Source organism: Globicephala melas, chromosome 5 (genome assembly GCF_963455315.2).
Source record: "Globicephala melas chromosome 5, mGloMel1.2, whole genome shotgun sequence".
Taxonomy (NCBI): domain Eukaryota; kingdom Metazoa; phylum Chordata; class Mammalia; order Artiodactyla; family Delphinidae; genus Globicephala; species Globicephala melas.
Window position 1 is genome coordinate 29895586 of NC_083318.1, and position 19649 is coordinate 29915234.

Genomic DNA, 19649 nt, shown 5'->3' on the forward strand with positions numbered 1-19649 from the left:
TTAAAACACTTGGATTTATTCATAACTATACAAAAGGGAGCAGGCTCGTTGAACACTGTCTGGCCAAGGGCAGGGGCTTACAACATGGAAGAAAGGCAACACGTATTCAGATATTAAATATCTTTGGAACTTGTTCCTCGTGGTATTATTTAGCAGGGAGAGGGTACCAAAGGGTGTTTTTCTCAGTCTTTTTTTTTTTTCCAACTATGGTTTATTAAATGTCCTCTAGGCACTGGGAGTACAATGGAGAGTTGTATTCTGTGTCCTCATAGGACAAAGGAAGTTGAGGAAGACAGACGATTATGGCAAAACATGATAAGTGCCCTGTGACAGGGGAAATCTGCTATTTTCTGCAAATAGCTACTGAGGCTCTGAGGTCAGGGAAAGTGTTCCTGAAAGAAGTGATATTGGAGCTGTTTCTCAGAGGATGAAGAGTAAGCCACTGCCGAGAATTAGAAAGAGTGCTTCCAGGGAGTTCCCTGGTGGCCTTGTGGTTAGGATTCAGGGCTTTCACCGCCATGGCCCAGGTTCAATCCCTGGTCGAGGAACTGAGAGCCGCAAGCCGTGCAGCCAAAAAAAAAAAAAAAAAAAAAGAAAGAGCGTTCCAGAACATGCCGAAAGGCTGGGGTAGAGAGCAAGCGTGCCTCCCTGGAGGAAATCAAATCTTTGAGGATGGCTGCAGCCCAGACTTTAATGCAGAAAATGGTGAGAGTGGAAGCTGAGGAATGAACGGGGTACCCCGTGAACCAGTTAGATACAAAGACTGGGTTTTATTATTGGCAATTGAGAGTTGACAACTGATTTTAACCCAGGAACGACACGATTGGGTTCTTTGTTTTGAAGGGTTATACTCCCTGCAGCATGGCAAAGGGAGGTGGGGGACACGAATGAAGTGGGCACCAGGGATGGAGAGCTCTGAGAGGGGCCCAAGTGGTTAGATGGTAGGTAGTAGAATTGTCAGGAGCTGGAGACTGATTTCATGGTGTTGGAACGAGAAGGAGGGAGGAAAGGGCAACTCCTAGATTTCTGCCTGTCGAGGTGGAGGTAGAATGCTACTCACCAAAGTAGGGACACTGGAGGGAGAGAAGCGGGGGAGAAGGGAGGGGAAAGTGAGTGGGTCAGTTATTTCCTTTGCTCCTGAAGCACTTGCAAGAAATCCAAGTAGAAACGCTCAGAAGGCAGGTGAACATGTGGGCCTTGAGAAGGAGACTTGTGCTGAGCCTGAATGTGTACATCCGACGTGGCCCCAGCAGGACCCTGATCCTGGAGGAAGCAGACTTCAAGAGAAGGCACCAGAGTGACCACTCTCAGGAAATAGGTCAGAATCATCAGAAAACTAGCCTGATGCTGCAACTGTGGCTCTACTACCTCGACTTGGGCTCATCAATCTGCATCGAACTCCTCTATAACCAGCCAATCCCAATGGACAAGCCGTGGACAAACAAGGACTTGTTTAAACTGATACATTACTCTTCCTGGTGGAGCTCTGTGGCTTTGCCTTTGTAAGCCCCACCCTTGCCCTTGGTCTTCATCAGGGCTGCTCCCTTTTGTATATTATGAATAAATCCCCAATGTTTGAAATCACTTTTTTCTGCAGCTTAGCTCTCACTGTGCCTCAGGTTACCGTCCCCCACTTCATTTGTCTATATCTCAAGAAAGAGGTCTGGACTAAAAATAATATATTCAGGAGTCAAACAGGCTACTGCATAGGAAATAAAATAGAAAAATGCCACAGGTTATACGGCCCTTAGAGATTAACAGTGCACAGAACCGTCCGAGTGGTTCTGAGAAATCACTTGAGAAAAAATCAACCTGCTTAACTTTATTTAACCCAGTCTGTCTGAATCATCTGACCCTAAAATGCTTCTTCCTTCCAAATAACCCTTACAGAACTAGTGTTTGGAGAACATTTTGATAAATGATAGTTTAGGCATTTTTCATGAGGTAAGTTTTTTGGTCCTCTTATTTGTATAAATACATATATTTTATAACAAAAATAATATCAACCAAGTTACATGATTTTTCTCAGCTATCTCCTCACTGAAGTAGTCTCACTACTAAATGCCTTGCAAACCAAGGTACTACTACTGTTCACTTTGCCAGAAGAGCTACAATTGTAAGCCTATTCTTCAGCAGGAATTAACCAGCCTCCAGAAAAGTACATCTTTTTTTTTTTTTTGGCCTGATACGCGGGCCTCTCACCACTGTGGCCTCTCCCATCGCGGAGCACAGGCTCCAGACGCGCAGGCTCAGCGGCCATGGCTCACAGGCCCAGCCACTCCGCGGCATGTGGGATCTTCCCGGACCGGGGCACGAACCCGCGTCCCCTGCACCGGCAGGCAGACTCTCAACCACTGCGCCACCAGGGAAGCCCAGAAGTACATCTTTAAATGTGAAGGCTATCAGGTACTTTGAGAATCTGATGGAAGTTAGGTACCATCTCCCTAGAGGGACAATTGCATATCTTCATCTAACATATACAATCAAGGGCTTCACAACCCTAAATCTCAGGTGAAGAATTTCTGCTGTACATGGCACTAAAACAATTTAAACCTATTTGATGATAGTCAAAGTAACAGTGCTCTTGAAATCAAAAGTCCTTTGCACTTGGACCTCCTATGAAGCCCATCCTTTGATCAATAACTAAAGCCAGTATCTCCAGTGCCAACTGCCTTCTAGATTCCAGGTTTGCCTGTAGCTCTGCCGCTGGCACCGTCTTTCCAATCAAATTCTATTATTTGCCACATTGTTCTATAGTGCATCATTGTAGATTTTCTCCTGAAATTCATGCTTTCAATATCCTATTTGAACTCCCCATCAAAGAGGCCAAGTAATAGTGAAGGACTCTGAAGAGCTTACCTGTTTATGGTAGAAAGAACACTAAACTGACAGACAGGAATTTTTTCCAGAATCCATCATTTACAAGGTGTGTAATCCTGGAAAAGTCACTCTATTTCTCTAGGCTTCATATTTTTCAATTATGAAATGAGTACAATAATTGAGGACCTTTCTGTCTCACAATGTTGCTGTGAGAAACCAATATGATAATGTCCAAGAAAATACTTTGGAAATTATAAGGTTACATATAAATGTAAGAGATAGTGATGATGATGATGATATCTCTAACTACTGTGAATGAGACCAATAATTATTTATTCATAGTATTATAGTTGTTGGTTCTAATTTTATTGTGAGTCATCACCACCTGGACAATAAGTTGTATCTGACCTTCAGTCGAAATTTCCCATGTAAGGTAACTGGCAGTATATCAGATGCTCTGCCTTTATGTGTGGAATATGGTCACCATCTATTCTCTAGTCTTGCTACTTCGTTGTTGTTCTTTAATGCTGTGCTCAAGCCACAGCTGAATTGTTTACCACAACTCTTGCTTTTTAAATTCAAATAAGTGAGTTAAAAAAAATAACTTGCCTGAACAAATGCTTCATCTCTAGGAATTTGTCCTTGCAGTTTCTCATCTCTTGCATTGAAAGTATAGTCATTACACAAGTGAAATTATAGTTTCTATCTAAGTTTTTTAAAGAAATAGATTAAAAGCATTTGTACTATTAGTTACCTGCCTGAGGATATAAGAAATAACAATGTCAATTCCCCCTAGCTTCTAACCTCCCTTTGACAGTCTCACGCCTGTTCTCTGTTCAGTCCCTTCAGCTCTCTTCAGGAGCTAAGTCGAGGGCAGGTACAAACCCATTTATATGCTAATTGTGGGAGGGACTTATAGTCCCTACCATGTCCCACATTATTACCAAATCCTAGTGGCAACCGACAGGTAGAAAGGAGAGAAAACAAACAATTCCATCTTTATTTTGGAAACTCACAAGGCTAGTTGCAGATGAAATTAAATATATTTTAAAGCTCTCTTGAAATAAAATGTTTACATAAAGGCAGATGTTAGTGTAACATAATTTATGTGGAATATAAGCCATATCAAGACAGCCTACCTAAAAAAATGATTATATGTGAAGGAATTTGTATGCCTGTTAGCATAACTGATGTCATCTTGGGCCCTTACAGTTTCTCCTGTCCTTCTGCTGACCCTACCCAGGACTGTGCTGTGCAGTGAATCACTTCTCTGTCATCAAGGGCTTTGTAGGTAATAATCATAAGGACCAGGTAGCCTCTATACTCTTTTAGTCCCCAAACAATGATGAAAACCTTCCCTGACATATTCCTGGCACCCATGAGTCTAGTGACCCATTCATAAACATTGCTTCCAAGCACGTACCCCCATACCCCAGGTTAACTATAAAATTGTCCCAGTGGCCCCTCGGCAGTGCAGAGTACATCTGTGAATGCTTCCAGATCGTTGTCTGCCCAATTCCAATCCCACCCTGTAAGTTACTCTGTAATAAATCAATCCACTGATTATACGGAGCTGCCTGCCTCATTTTTTGGTCTTACGATGCTTCCTCAGTTCAATGGGCACTTTTCGTTCCCTTCGTCCTTCAACAGAATTCAGAGAAGACTGCATTTGAACGTAGAAATTTGGGACTATGACTAGATTCAGTGAATCCATTTATTTTACTAATTCTTTATAAATAAATAAATAACCACTGAATATAGGGTGGTTTACATCAATCTGTCCATCCATCCATCAGATATAGTCCCTGCATGCATGGCATTTATAATCAAGTGGGAGAGAAAATCAAAAAGAAAGCAAAGTGGTATGTAATTCCACGTTTGATGAGTTCAGTGAATATCTATCGAGAGAAAGATAGGAGGTGAAGGGGCCTACTTTGCTCGGAGGACCAGAGAAGGCCTACCTGAGGACAAGACAGTTAAGCTCAGAACTGGAGAGAAGTCTAGGCAGAGAGAAGAGTGACTGCAAAATCCCGAAGGTATGAAGGAGCTTGGTATGTCTGAAGAACTCCAGGAAGACTTGTGTTAGAGTCCAGTGAGGGGAGGAGGAAAAGATGCTGGATCAAATTGGTCAAATACTGATAGGCCTGGTTAAATGTTAAATTTCGATCTAAATGCAAAGGAAAGCTTTTGAAAGATTTTAAGCAGGGGGGGTTAACAGATCAGATTTACTATGTAAAGGCAAGAGGAGAAAACAGAAAGATTAATTAAGCAGCTGCTACAATAGGCCAGACGAGATATGCTGGCTGTTTGGACTATGGTGGTGGCAGCTGGGGGGGGGGGGGCAGGGGGGGAGTGGACATTTGAGATGTATTTAGGAGGTAGAATGGAAAGGATTTGGCGGTACATTGGAAATTGAGGGTGAGGCAGTGGGAGAAATCAAGGATGACTCCTAAGTATCTATCTTGAGCAAGTAGGCAGTTGGGGACCATGCCAGACTCTGTTTGAGGTCAAAGATGACTCACCAGGTGCCCAAGGATCACCCTCTGCCTTGGGCTGTACGAGCGGATGCACTACTTTAATTCCACCAGGTGGTACAAATGATGGACTGAGGTTAATTTTAACCATATTCTTCCCAGTGTACTTGTTAGCTATCCAAATTGTCTTCTTTTTCCATGTTGAATAGAAAATACGATCACCAAAAAGGGACATCGCAAAAATATTGTGCCTAAAAACAACAGGAAAAACACATAAAGAATGGCAGAACATTTCTTCTGGGCTTATTAGAGTTTCACTTCATTTCAATTTATCGTCTGAATTTTAATCACCTACGTTTTCAATTGTTTCTCATTTAGGGTTAGAAACAGATATTAAGTTTAAATTTTTCTTTATGTAGCCATAATCTGAATTAATAGGATACGATTTTTAGCTCCAGATCCATTCTCATTCTTTTGCCTCTCAGCACCTAAGTGTGGTGAAAATAAAATAGGGAAGAAAACAGAAACAGGGTAAGAGTGGACTTCAGGGCTTCCCTGGTGGAGCAGTGGTTGAGAGTCTGCCTGCCGATGCAGGGGACACAGGTTCGTGCCCCGGTCCGGGAAGATCCCACATGCTGCGGAGGGGCTGGGCCCATGAGCCATGGCCGCTGAGCCTGCGCGTCCGGAGCCTGTGCTCCGCAACGGGAGCGGCCACAACAGTGAGAGGCCCGTGTACCGCAAAAAAAAAAAAAGAGTGGACTTCAGGTTGTGTCAGTTTTGCACAACTAATTGCTGCCTCTTGCCGCAAGCTAGAGTCAGTTGCTGGCAAGATAGCAAGTCAAATGAAAGACAGATGCTTCACAAAACATATGACATAGTAATTCCAAAATGAATACCTATAACCAGCATGTGAAAATTTATTATATGCCAAATACTCTGTTAATTATTTTTATTTGTGTTTCTTTACTTAATCTTCACAATAATCCCAAGAAATAGGTCCTATTATTATCCCCACTGTACGGCTCTCAGCATAACTGATGCCATCTTGGGCCCGTACAATTCCTCCTATCCTTCCGCTGACCCTACCCAGGACCGTACTGTGCAGTAGATAACTTCTCCGTTGTCAAGGGCTTTGTAAATAATAGATATTGATTAATAATCATTAGGATTGGGTGGCCTCTATGCTCTCTTAGTCCCCATAAAATGATGAAGACCTTCACTGCCGTATTTCCAGCACCCACAAGACTTAGGAATAAATCTTGACTGAGGAATGCACTTCCTGTTTCCAAGCACATATCCCCATACCCTAAGTTAACTGTAAAATTGTCTCAGTGGCCCCTTGGGAGTGTGGAGTGCAGCTACAAATGCTCTGGATCGCTGCCCACCCAATCCCACCCTCTGAGAAAGTTACCCTATAATATACTGATCCATTGCTTATATGGGGCCGCCTGCCTTGTTGTTCAGTCTCAAAATACCATTTCAGTTCAGTGGGCACTTTTTGTTCCCTCCCTACTCTGACACCCACATTAAAGGAAACAGGATGAGAGAAGTTGTGCAACCTGCCCAAGTCACTCACCTAATAAATAGTAAATCTGGGACTTGAGCTCAAGGTTCTGGACTCCAAAATCTGTACTAAACCACTACACCAGTTTAGCTGACAAAAGTAACATTCATTGATCACACAAACTTCAAATGGCAATTGTGTTATTTTATACCAAAAGCAAAACTTACTGGGTGTGATGTTGGCTAAAATGGACGGCACCTCCATCGTAATCACAGGAACAAATACGAGCATTGCTTCTTTCTCTGTGGTACTGAATCCAAAAGAGCCGTTTCTCAAGCACATCCAAGGACACAGCTGTTATTTTCTCTGATGTCTCTAACAGAAGCTTCACTTCCACACCACCGAGATCCGCTCTGTGAAGGCTGCCCGCCACCTCTGAAGACCAAAACATAAACCTGAGGGCAAGCACATCACATAGACACATAATTGAATGTAAGGTCACTGAAATGGCTGACTTCTCTCAGTTTTTCAGTAATTCCCGGATGTCTGCACAGGACGAGTTTGACTATTTTGAATGAAAATTCAATTCAACAAATATTTATTGCCCTGTTATGGCAATTCCGTGTGATTTCAAGTTAGAAGGAGAGTTACGCTTCTCTAGCAGGAAACCATGGTAGTCAAGAGTGCTACTGGTAGAGCGAGCCTGCCTCAGTTCAAACCCAGGCAAACGCCCTATTGAAAATGGTGTTTGTGCATTGTAAAAGAGAGTCTTGGTCTCAATCAGGAGGTCTCTTTAAGTCAAAATGTTATGATTCCATGAATTTCAGATTTTGAAATATATTTCAATGTCCAAAACCAGCAGCATTTACCTTTCTACTGGATCAACTGCTATATTTGCAGGATATTTTAAGGCGCTTAAGAGAACACGGGAATTGTTTCCTTTCATATCTGTTACTGTAATGATTCCTTCCTGTTGATTTGACCAAATAAGTTCTTCATTGATCCAATTTATTGCCATTCCTGAAACATTTTTCTCTATCTCGCATATTTTCTGTAAAATCAAATTTTAAAATTGTTATTAATATTTCCCCATTCACAACAAAATTGTTTTTATTGTTATGTATCAAAGTTTATTCTTTTAAGTTCTTGTCATTTTTGTGCATTCCCAAAATTTAAATGATAAACTAGTCATAGATACCGTGCCATTATTCAGATGAGCAATATTCATCCTCCCATGTGAATATTTCTGGGCATAGTATTTATATCACAGCTTTGAGATGAAAATTTATTCTATATTTATTGAAATTAGGCAATCAGCCATAAAGTATTAATTATTTCAACTATAGTAACAGTGGAATTTCCATGCTACCTTAAGGTTAGTTTATTCAATTCCATTTGCTAATGGAGTTTTCCAGGTTCTCACCTGAACCCAATTCCAAGCTTTGCTAAAGTCTGGCAAGATTCCCTTGGAGGTTGTGCATAGGGGCATGAAGTAGATTCATTTCTTCTGGTCCCTCTTCCTCCCTTTATAAAGGGACCTTCCAGGTCCCTCCCTTTCTAAAAGTCCTCAGTGCCTTCAGGCTCTGTCCCCAGGATCTGAATAGCAGGGCTTTTCTTTATGCTCTCTCGTGATAAAAACAATTTAACCAAACCTCAGTTATCTCCTAGTTCCAGCATGTGCAGGTAAACCAGTCCTCTAGGTACGCGGAGGGTGAGAGATTGGAGGAAGCCCTGATTTGTACCATGGCAGACTTCCGTCGTGGAAATACTCCCACAATCACTGATTTTCAACTACCGATGTGAAATCAGCAAACACAGAGTTGGGCAGAAATCAGTCTCAGGAGTCTGTGCTATATCTACATCCCATACAAAGTAGTCTAGCCAATCCATTTAACTAATTGCTAATATATTAGTTCACCCTGGTAAATTGTTTGCCTTTTAATGGTTGTCCTTTTTAAACAATGTTTTAACCCAAAGCAGGGACTAATACTAGTGGATTTTAGGCTTCAGGCCAATCCTTTCCTAATGACTTGCCACAAATTCCACAACTATTTAATGTTTTTTTCCTGTTCTCTGACAGGAAACCCTCCAAATTCTTAAACTCAAGATTTTGAAACTAGTCTACAGATGGCTGGAGAGTAATGAGTAGCCATCTTTGTTAAAAGTGAGATTAGTAAGCATTAGAGATGTGATAAAACAGATTAGTGCCTAATTGAAGGCTTTAAGAATAATTAGAGGGAGAAAGTTGTGTTTAAAAAAAAAAAAAACCCAAAAAACAAACAGCAGGCACTTTGTGTTGGGAATAAATGCTTAAGGTTTCTCTGGCCACCCGCTCTCTGTAATCCATCTCCCAGGAGAGACCATTCCTGCTGGGACTCATTTAAGGGTTCTACTAATTAAGAAGAAAGATAAAAGATCTTTTGTATGTGATTGAAGCAAAATATTTTATATCTATCACCTGCTTTATTATTTTTTTCCAGACTGCGAACACCTTGAGGATAAAAAGAAGAAAGATTTTCTTCCTAAATATTAGGTGCAAAAACCCATGACAGAGATTTTAAACAGATGAGACAGGGTTTCTCAACCTCAGCATGACTGACATTGGGGGCCTGGTAATTCTTTGTTGTGAGGGACTGTCCTACATATTGTAGGAAGATTAGCAGCATCCCTGGCCTCTAGCACATCTTCTCTTCTCCCCAGTCCAGTGTGACAATCAAAAATATTTCTTGACATTGCCAAATGTCCCCTGAGGGGCAAAATTGCCACCAGCTGAGAACCACTGGAGCAGAAAATAATCATGTAAATAATCTGTTTTAACCATAAAATGGTGATCTGGCTTAATAAACTTACATCTTTTCAAAATTACATTGACATCCTCACTTTCTCCTGTTGGGGACTTCCAAATATCAATGCCACATGTATGGGCTTGTTCAGTAACATGATACCACAGATGCAGATTAAATAAATACCTACATATGCCAGACACGTATTTGCAATGTAATGTAATTTTTATTTATCTATATGTTATGAATTTGCTATATCATATTTGACAGCCTGTTCAAAACTCCCTCAAATGCCATGGGAAATGGTACTTTACCTCTTGGCTTGTCCCATTCAGAAAAACTCTTTGCAAAAGTTGTCTTTCTAGATCGACCCAATAGATTCTTTCTTCATTGTAATGAAAATCCATGATCATGGATATGCCAGCATCTGCCACCAATTGCTCATGATTAGTTCCTTCTAAGTCAATCCTAAAGATCCTGTTTCCATGTGAGAAAATTAAGAAGGGTGCAGGACCTGCATGGGAAGAAAGACACCAAACAGTATATTTTCAATGATATTTTATCTGATTAAGACAAAATACTTCCCCATGACAAATAGCACAAGCAGAATTAGGTTTTTGTTTTGTTTTGTTTTTAAATTGTTTTGGTTGCGCTGCATGGCACGGCATGTAGGATCTTATTTCCCCAACCAGGTATCGAACCCGTGCCCCCTGCTTTGGAAGTTTGGAGTCTTAACCACTGGACTGCCAGAGGAGTCCCCACAGTTAATTTTTTAAGTCCTGCTTTTATATTTTAAATAAATACCATTGTTTAGATAATAAAGACTTCCTGTAGATGTTCACAATTAATTTTGTAAATCATTTTCTCCACAAATTGATTGTAAGAAATGAACATTGACAAATTATGAAAAAATATGTGAAGAGAAAGACACTTTCTAGCTTAATAATGTTTTTATGTTCAAAAAGAAACTACCTACTGTATTCTATTGTAAAGAGGGTCTGTATGAATGTCAAATTTCATTACGTAAATTGGAAATAAAATTTCAGATATTACTGTTTTGGAAATGGATCTCCCTCCTCTAGTCTTACCTTATGAACAGAGCATCCAGGTTACTGACAAAGAAGAACATGGTGAAACCTAGAGGTCTTGAGCGGAATCAGGAAAAATTGAAATGCTGTCCACGAAAGCTCTGAAATATTTTGTCCCTGTTAACATTGCCCCATAAAATTTACAGCTCCCAGTTAAATTTGAATTGCATGTATATTGCATGGGACATCCTTTACCCTAAAAAATTATTCAGTTTACCTGAAATTCAAAATTCAAGTAACTGAGTGCCCTAAACTTTTATTTGCCAAATCTGAGTATGGACCTCAGTGGATCTCTTGATTCCTACAAGGCCTTGCCCTGTATCCTAACCCTATGCCTGGGGTCCCGTCCTGTTCCAGGTGATGACCATCTACCCACTCAGACTCCCAAGTACTCAACACCTGCTTGGGAACCTGATACCTCTCTTTGGAAATCTCAGCAGAAATTATTGGCCGTCCACACGGAGCTTGCCTACAATGCTCCAAGACGATGTCAGTGCACCGTGTCATACTCTGCAGCCACGGTTAGCAAGGGTTAGTTTCTTTGGTCTTTCCAGACTGAGGATGAAGAGGCTTCTGCCATTCTGCCTTTAGAAAACTATCCCAGTTAACACTGGGGTGAGTGGGGAATTGCAGAAGAATTCTAACACATTCTCACTGCCCTGCTGGGCTGACTCCGTTCTAATATTAAACCTTAATAACTTAATATGACATAATAAATGTGTTTACTGTTCTAAGGATTTCAAATGATGATGAATTAACATCCTCTTACTTGGGGATTATGTTCTAGAGTCAGAAACATTAGCTCCACTTTAGAGAATATATTGGAATAGAGATACAAGAGAAGGGAGAAGTGTAAGATCGTGAGAATTTTGAAACAGATGCCTTCATAAATGTCTAAAAGAATTGGCTCAAATCACTCTTCCCATATCTTTTCCACAGCACAAGACCCCTGGCAGAGACGTGTAGGACAGCCCGTTCTCCATTGCCATTCTAGCTGTAGAATCAGAGGTATCACAGGAGAAATGGAAAGGGCATTAAACGGAAAGCCAGGAGGCCTGGTTTCCAGCCCTGGCTCACTAGTTTCTCTGGACATCTCACAAGACCTCCCCAGCCCATATCAGAGGACTACTGGGGAAAGAAAATGAAATTATAGATATGAAACTAGTTCATTATTTGTGAAGCACTACACAAATATGATTTGCCATTACTTATTCCCACAACCGAGGTCTCCCTACGTAGGGTTGTACCATTGTTCAGGTTTGAACCCGTGGACCGGAATGTCGCTATAACTTATTTCTCTTACAGCAATGTATCACGGAGGAAAGGAAGGCATAGGAAAAGACACCCTAAATAGACAGCTACTAATCTGTGGGCCACAGATTGGGGCGGGCCTGTGGATTTGTTGCCAGGAGTCCTCTCTTTGAAATGTGTATCATGCATCCTGTGTAAACTGAATAGAAGTGTCAATACATGCTATTAATTTTCTAATGCATTGATACATTGATGAGATCAATAAAACATCTGATTCATTCCAAAGTACTACTAAATAGGATTTCGGGTAAAAAAAGGAGAAATGAAAAGCACTAAACATTTTAGACAGAACACAGCATAATGCTTTGCACATAGTAAGTATTCTAAATTTTTTCCTAAATCAATAAATTAATGAAGAAATAATTGTATTTTTTAATTTGTCTGGGCTTTTTACCAATATGAATGAAGACATAGACCCTAGAAGATCTATCAAATTCATAAAAGCAGAATCTATCCTATGGTGGTTATTTTACTAACAACAACAATAATAACAACAAACTTTCACATCCTGGTCTCATTTACCCTTAATACACCACCATGGGCTAGACAGTCCAGATATTACAGTCAATGAATCAAAGAGAAAAAATAAATCTGAAAAACACTTAGATCCATAAAACACAGACCATAGCATTAACTTCAATAGCTTTTCAAAAAACAAATATTTATGAAAATACTAAGTATGAATAATGAATAAATTTTACCTTCAGATTTTTCTCATCCACCGGTGAATTCTAGCATCCAATGTTTTATCATAGCTCTCAGAACTAGAAGACCCTAGACATTACCTAGTTCAGTGTTTCCCAAAACTGTTTGTTCAAAACAATCACACAGGGCTTCCCTGGTGGCGCAGTGGTTGAGAGTCCGCCTGCCGATGCAGGGGACACGGGTTCATGCCCCGGTCCGGGAAGATCCCACATGCCGCGGAGCGGCTGGGCCCGTGAGCCATGGCCGCTGAGCCTGCGCGTCCGGAGCCTGTGCTCCGCAACGGGAAAGGCCACAACAGTGAGAGGCCCACGTACCGCAAAAAAAAAAAAAAAAAAAAATCACACAGGGTGCTCTGTGCGCGCGCACGCGTGTGTGTGTGTGTGTGTGTGTGTGTGTGTGTGTGTGTGTGTGTGTGTGTGTGTGTGTGTGTGTGTGTGTGTGTGTGTGTGTATCGTTTGCAGATCCCTTCCCTGGAAATTCCATTTCAGTAAGGCCGGGTTGAGGACTAGGAATCTGTTTTCTGAACAGACAATCTCATATCTTGGTGAATTTGGAAATTGTAGATCTAGTTCAGATGAGGAAATTCAGCGACGCTTCCCAGAGTCCCACCTACGGTTGATGGTAGAGCTGGAATTAGAACCCATGCACTATCCTCCCAATGCAGTACTCTTTCCTGCATTGCTCTGGGTTATGTGTCAAGACATTATGATCTTCATTTTACTTCTGTAACAGATTTTTATTCCACCTCCCTCAAAACACCATTCCTACATTGTCAGCATCATTTTGTGTAAACCAGGGCCTGGGATGAATATTTGTGAAAATGAATTGTAATATGATTTAAAAGAAAGTTAAAGACTTTGAGAATTAGGCCTGGTGAAATAGTCATTAGACTGTAGGACACTGGAAATGATAAATACGTTAGTGTTTTTTCAATCCTGTCAAAGCTTCTATAAACACTGGTGTGTGGTACAATCTGTGGATTTGTCAGCAGGGTGTGCATGTTTGAACAGCTAAACTTTCCCATGTCAAAACCCGCAGCATTTATTTTGGGTGCAGTTCAGTGAGAAGGAAGTGCATAGAAAATCAAACATCATGTCTAAGGAATACAAACCCAAAGACAGCAAACAGGTCACAGCAAATCAATTGGAACCTCTGACTTCTCAACCTGGGGATTAGTAGGGGATCTTCAGCAATTAGAAAGGAGTCCAGAATGTTTGGAGCACATTGAAGATCTGGGGCCTCCATAGCACAGAGATCAATTATAAAAAGCAATTTTTGATTGAAAGGGGTGGGGATATGGGTGGCAGAAACAGAATATTTCACAACCATCACCCCTTCCTCTGCTCTGAGTCTGGAGAAGCAGCCCCACCCAGGTAAATGAGAAGAGAAATTGACTGTCATCTTTGGGCCTTGGGGGCAAAAGCTCGTGGGACCTGGTTTACACATCAAGGATACTGGCAAGCATGTTAGCAAGACACACCTACACTTAGTCTTCTCAGGCCAACACTGCCACCTGCCCTCACTGCCACAGGTTTCCTGCTCTAAATCTGGAGGCAGACTGAAGAAGGCTCACAGGACAAAAGAGAATGTGGAACTCTGGACTTTCAAGATTCAATGACACCATGAGAAAAGAATGTAGATTTAAACTGACAGGCCTGATGTAAGAAAGCCTGACACCTCCTCACCTGCTCCTACCTAAGCCCCTGATAGGAGTCATTTATTCCTACCTCCCAAGGGGCTGACTTGAATAATATCTGGGTTTTATGAAGTGCAGAAAGTTTTATTTCACTCTAAAAGGCAATCCTCATCTTCTTTTTTTCAATTCCTTTTCCTTTTCCTAAAAGGGCACACATTCACTTTTTGAGCAATCACGGCTTTCTTCTCAGCTTACTCATTAGGGTCAAAATTCAGGACAGGTGAGATAGAAGCCAGGCGACTCAGAAATAATACGCTGAATACAAACAGCTTATACAACTCAATAACAAAAAAACAACCCAATCAAAAAATGGGCAGAAGATCTAAATAGACATTTCTCCAAAAAAGACATATAGATGGCCAAAAAGCACATGAAAAATGCTCAACATCGCTAATTGTTAGAGAAATGCAAATCAAAACTACAATGAGGTATCACCTCACACCAGTCAGAATGGCCATCATCAAAAAATCTACAAACAATAAATGCTGGAGAGGGTGTAGAGAAAAGGGAACCCTCTTGCACTGTTGGTGGGAGTGTAAATTGATACAGCCACTATGCAGAACAGTGTGGAGGTTCCTTAAAAAAACTAAAAATAGAACTACCATATGACCCAGCCATCCCACTACTGGGCATATACCCTGAGAAAACCATAATTCAAAAAGAGTCATGTACCACAATGTTCATTGCTGCTCTATTTACAATAGCCAGGACATGGAAGTAACCTAAGTGTCCATCAACAGATGAATGGATAAAGAAGATGTGGCACATATATACAATGGAATATTACTCAGCCATAAAAAAAGAAATGAACTTTATTTATTTGTAGTGAGGTGGATGGACCTAGAGTCTGTCATACAAAGTGAAGTAAGTCAGAAAGAGAAAAACAAATACTGTATGCTAACACATGTATATGGAATCTAAAAAAAAACCCAAAAAAGGTTCTGAAGAACCTAGGGGCAGGACAGGAATAAAGACACAGATGTAGAGAATGGATTTGAGGGGAAGGGTAAGCTGGGACAAAGTGAGAGAGTGGCATGGACTTATATACATTACCAAATGTAAAATAGATAGCTAGTGGGAAGCAGCCGCATAGCACAGGGAGATCAGCTCCGTGCTTTGTGACCACCTAGAGGGGTGGGATAGGGAGCGTGGGAGGGAGACGCAAGACGGAGGAGATATGGGGATATATGTATATGTATAGCTGATTCACTTTGTTATAAAGCAGAAACTAAAAAAAAAAAGTCTGCAAATAACAAATTCTGGAGAGGGTATGGAGAAAAGGCAACCCTCCTACACTGGTGGTGGGAATGTAAGTTGGTGCAGCCACTATGGAGAACAGTATGGAGGTTCCTCAGAAAACTAAAAATAGAATTACCATATGATCCAGCAATCCCACTCCTGGGCATATATCCACACAAGTCTATAATTCAAAAAGCTACATGCACCCCTATGTTCATAGCAGCACTATTCACAATAACCAAGACATGGAAACAACCTAAATGTCTATCAACAGATAAATGGATAAAGAAGATGTGGTACATATATACAATGGAATATTAGCCATAAAAAAATGAAATCATGCCATTTGCAGCAAAATGGATGAACCCAGAGATTATCATACTAAGCAAAGTAAGTCTGAAAGAGAAAGACAAATACCATGTGACATCACTTATATGTGGAATCTCAAATACTACACAAATGAACATATCTATGAAACAGACTCACACAGAGAACAGGCTTGTGTTTGCCAAGGGGCAGGGGGCCAGGGAGGAGGGAACAACTGGGAGTTTGGGATTAACAGATGCAAACTATTATATATAGGATGGATAAACAACAGGGCCCTACTGTATAGCACAGGGAACTATATTCAATATTCTGTGGTAAACCATAATGGAAAAGAATATGAAAAAATATATATATAAGTGAATCACTTTGCTGTACAGCAGAAATTAACACAACATTGTAAATCGACTCTACATCAATAATTTTTTTTTTAAATAAGAAATAATACATCTAGAAAGGTGAGCCAGGAGATGTGAACTTAAACTGCTACCAAACCAAAATTGGGTCCTCTTGCCCTGTGCACAGTAAAGCCAATCTACAGACACCAGGTTGTGATTTGAAGGAAAGTGCAGCGTTTATTGTAGGGAGTCATACAAGGAGTCCAGGACAGCTAGTGCTCAGAAACCTTGGACTCCCCCATGGGTTACAGCAAAGCACTCTTAAAGGAAGGTGAGGGAATGGCATCCCAGGCTGTGTGATCAGCTCACGCACAATTCTCTGATTGGTCGATGGCGAGGTAACAGGGCGGCGTCACAGGGGTTAACGATATTCAACCTTAGGCTCCAACAGGTGTGTGTTGGGGACAGTGCTGTGTGCTCACGGTCATCAAGTAGTTAATTGCTTCCATTTGGTGGGGGTATTAGCATCTGTAAAACAACTCAGGAAATGTGCATCCAATACTGTTATCTAGGTCCTACAAAGGAGCTGAAGCAGAGGGGAAGGGGGAGGGGTCTGTCATGGGATGGCCCCATAGGGTCCTGCTCAGTTACAAAACCTTAATTCTGTAAGGAAAACTCTGAAAAATGTGAAGATTGCCACCCTAGTCGCTGAGTGGTGGTAGAAATGAGTCATCTGGAGCAAAAAATAGCCCCTTCCTGACCCTCAGCCACATTCTCATTATCAAGCTAAAGAGAATCCATTACCAGGTGCTCAGGGTAGTACCTGAGGCTAGCAAGTTCTAGAAAATCGTTCTTTTCAACAGAGCCACTCAGAGTCTTTAATGTGCTATTACACACTTTGATTCTCCAAGAAGGTGGGTGGTAAATACCATCAGAATAGTAACAGCCAACATCTTGAGTGTTATCTCTGGGGGTAGCACATTAAATGCATTATTTGATTTAATTGGGTAACGTTAGGAGGTAGATGCTCCCGGCATCTTCATTTTACAGAAGAAGAAACTGAAGTTTAGAGCCATTAACTTGCTACAAGTCACATGTCCAATAAATAACCAACTGGGGATTTAAAGCCATGTCTTTCGGATCACAGATTTAGCTTTTAAACATCATGCTTATCCCAGACTGAATTCATCAGGAACTCATTGTTTAGCATCTTGTAGTTCAGCTCCGTCAAGGAATCCACTTCAGGAAGCTGACCAAAAGGCTGGATTCTCTGCATCCAACCATGTTCCAGGAACTAATCAGAAATTGGGTCTCTTGCAGTGGATTCCTATAATTACATCACCTGGATATTTTTATATCTAATTCTATAATATGTTGCATTCCATATATAATGTATTCCCTGGGCTCCTTGACTCATGGCCCCCTTTTCTCCATCTTCAAAGCCAGAAGCGTATCATCTTCAAATGTCTCTCTGTTTCCATCGTCTTCCTTCTCCTTTGACATTCTGGCCTCCCTCTCTCAAGGATGCTGGTGAGTACATTTAGGATCCACCTAGGTAAGCCAGGATAATCACCCCATTTCAAGATCACATTTGTGAAGTCTCTTTTGCCATGTAAGGTCACATTCACAAGGTCCAGGAATTAAGACATAGATATATTTGGGGGCCATATTCAGCCTAAAACAGTTAACAATGGTGAACATCTTTTCATGGATTTATTTACTATCTTTATATCCTTTTGTTGAATATATCTGTTTAAATCCTTTGCCCATTTTAAACTAGGTTATTTATTTTCTTATTATTGCATTTGAAAGGTTTCTAAAAAATATATGTTGGCTACAAGTCCTTTGTCAGATACCTGTTTTGCAAATGTTTTCTTCCAGCACACAGCTTGTGTTTTCATTCTCTTGATATTGTCTATGGCAGAGCAAAAGTTTCAGTTTTGATGAGGTACAAGTTATAATTTTTTTCCTTTGTATATCATGCTTTTGGTGTCATTTCTAAGAACTCAACTCCAGGACATAAAGATTTCTATGTTTTCTCCTAAAAGCTTTACACTTTTACATCTTAAATTTAGATCTATAATCTATTTTGAGTTAATCTTTGTATAAGGTGTGTGGTTTAGGTTGAGATTATTTTGCTCATGGATGTCTAATTGATCCAACATCATACGTTGAAAAGACTATCCTTTCTCTATTGAATTGCTTTTGCACCTTTGTCAAAGATCAAATGACCATATTTATGTAAGTCTATTTCTGGACTTTCTAGTCTGTTCCATTAATTTATGTGTCTATCACTCAGCCTATACCACAGCTCACTATTACTTTTTTTTTTTTTTTTGGCCGTGCTGTACATGGGATCTTAGTTCCCCGACCAGCCATCGAACCCGTGCCCTCTGCAGTGAAAGTGGACTGCCAGGGAATTCCTCACTACAACTTTTTAAAAACTCATAATAATGCAGTTTTGCAGAACAGTGAATGCTGTCAAAAGGTTCCTGTGCTGTAGGTAATCCTTCATCTTAAGTAAGCATGTTTATCCCTCAGCTTGTCAGCGTAAATTATGCTCAATTTTATTTAAAGATTAATGTTACCATACTAAAATGCATTCTCCAACATTAAAAGTTTTTTCCAGATGTTTCTCACAAACACACACACACGGAAATCACTATCTTGACCTGTCCTCTGAGTTTTGCCTCTGTATTTTCTACTTTCTGCTGGACATTTCCAGTTGCAGATGTCACACAGCCCCAAAAGTCCCTCTGCATGTTAAAAATTGAGTTTATGCAGGGGCTTCCCTGGTGGTGCAGTGGTTGAGAGTCCACCTGCCAATGCAGGGGACATGGGTTCGTGCCCCGGTCCGGGAAGACCCCACGTGCCACGGAGCAGCTGGGCCCGTGAGCCATGGCCGCTGAGCCTGCGCATCCAGAGCCTGTGCTCCGCAACGGTAGAGGCCACAGCAGTGAGAGGTCTGCGTACCGCAAAATAAAAAAAAAAAAAAAAAAAAAAATGAGTTTATGCAACGTTCATTTGCATCTATTGAAAAGATTGAATTTAATATAGGAATTCAAAAATTTGGTTTAAAGTTCAATATGTTTTGATATTTAGTCTTTGATAACTGTCATGACGAAATAGATATTTCACAATTATATCTATATCAAATACAAGAAATGCTTCATTGGCTATATTTACAAAATCACAGAATATACTTTTTAATTACATCTATCAATTATTCACAAATTTTATTGAATTAGACTAGCAAAATTCTGCCTTCCTGTATTTTAATCAGTAAATGCAAACTAACCAGGTGTTGCATTTTATATTTTTAGCAAGTGGAATTGAAAGGACAAAAATTCTTAATTTAGAAGTTTTT

The 19649-nt window shown here is 40.6% G+C and overlaps 1 protein-coding gene across 4 annotated transcripts in view; it reads right to left on the reverse strand.

Moving 5' to 3' along the window:
* EGF (epidermal growth factor) overlaps window positions 1-19649 on the reverse strand; it is a 93018-nt gene that overhangs the window by 60607 nt on the left and 12762 nt on the right. For all 4 annotated transcript variants that reach the window (XM_030864327.2, XM_030864326.2, XM_030864325.2 and 1 more), the window contains exons 2-5: window positions 9896-10095; window positions 7668-7849; window positions 7026-7253; window positions 5343-5545 (exon numbers count right to left, since the gene is read on the reverse strand). In XM_030864327.2, the coding sequence (XP_030720187.2) occupies window positions 5343-5545; window positions 7026-7253; window positions 7668-7849; window positions 9896-10095 (813 nt within the window). The remainder of the gene's footprint in view (window positions 1-5342; window positions 5546-7025; window positions 7254-7667; window positions 7850-9895; window positions 10096-19649) is intronic.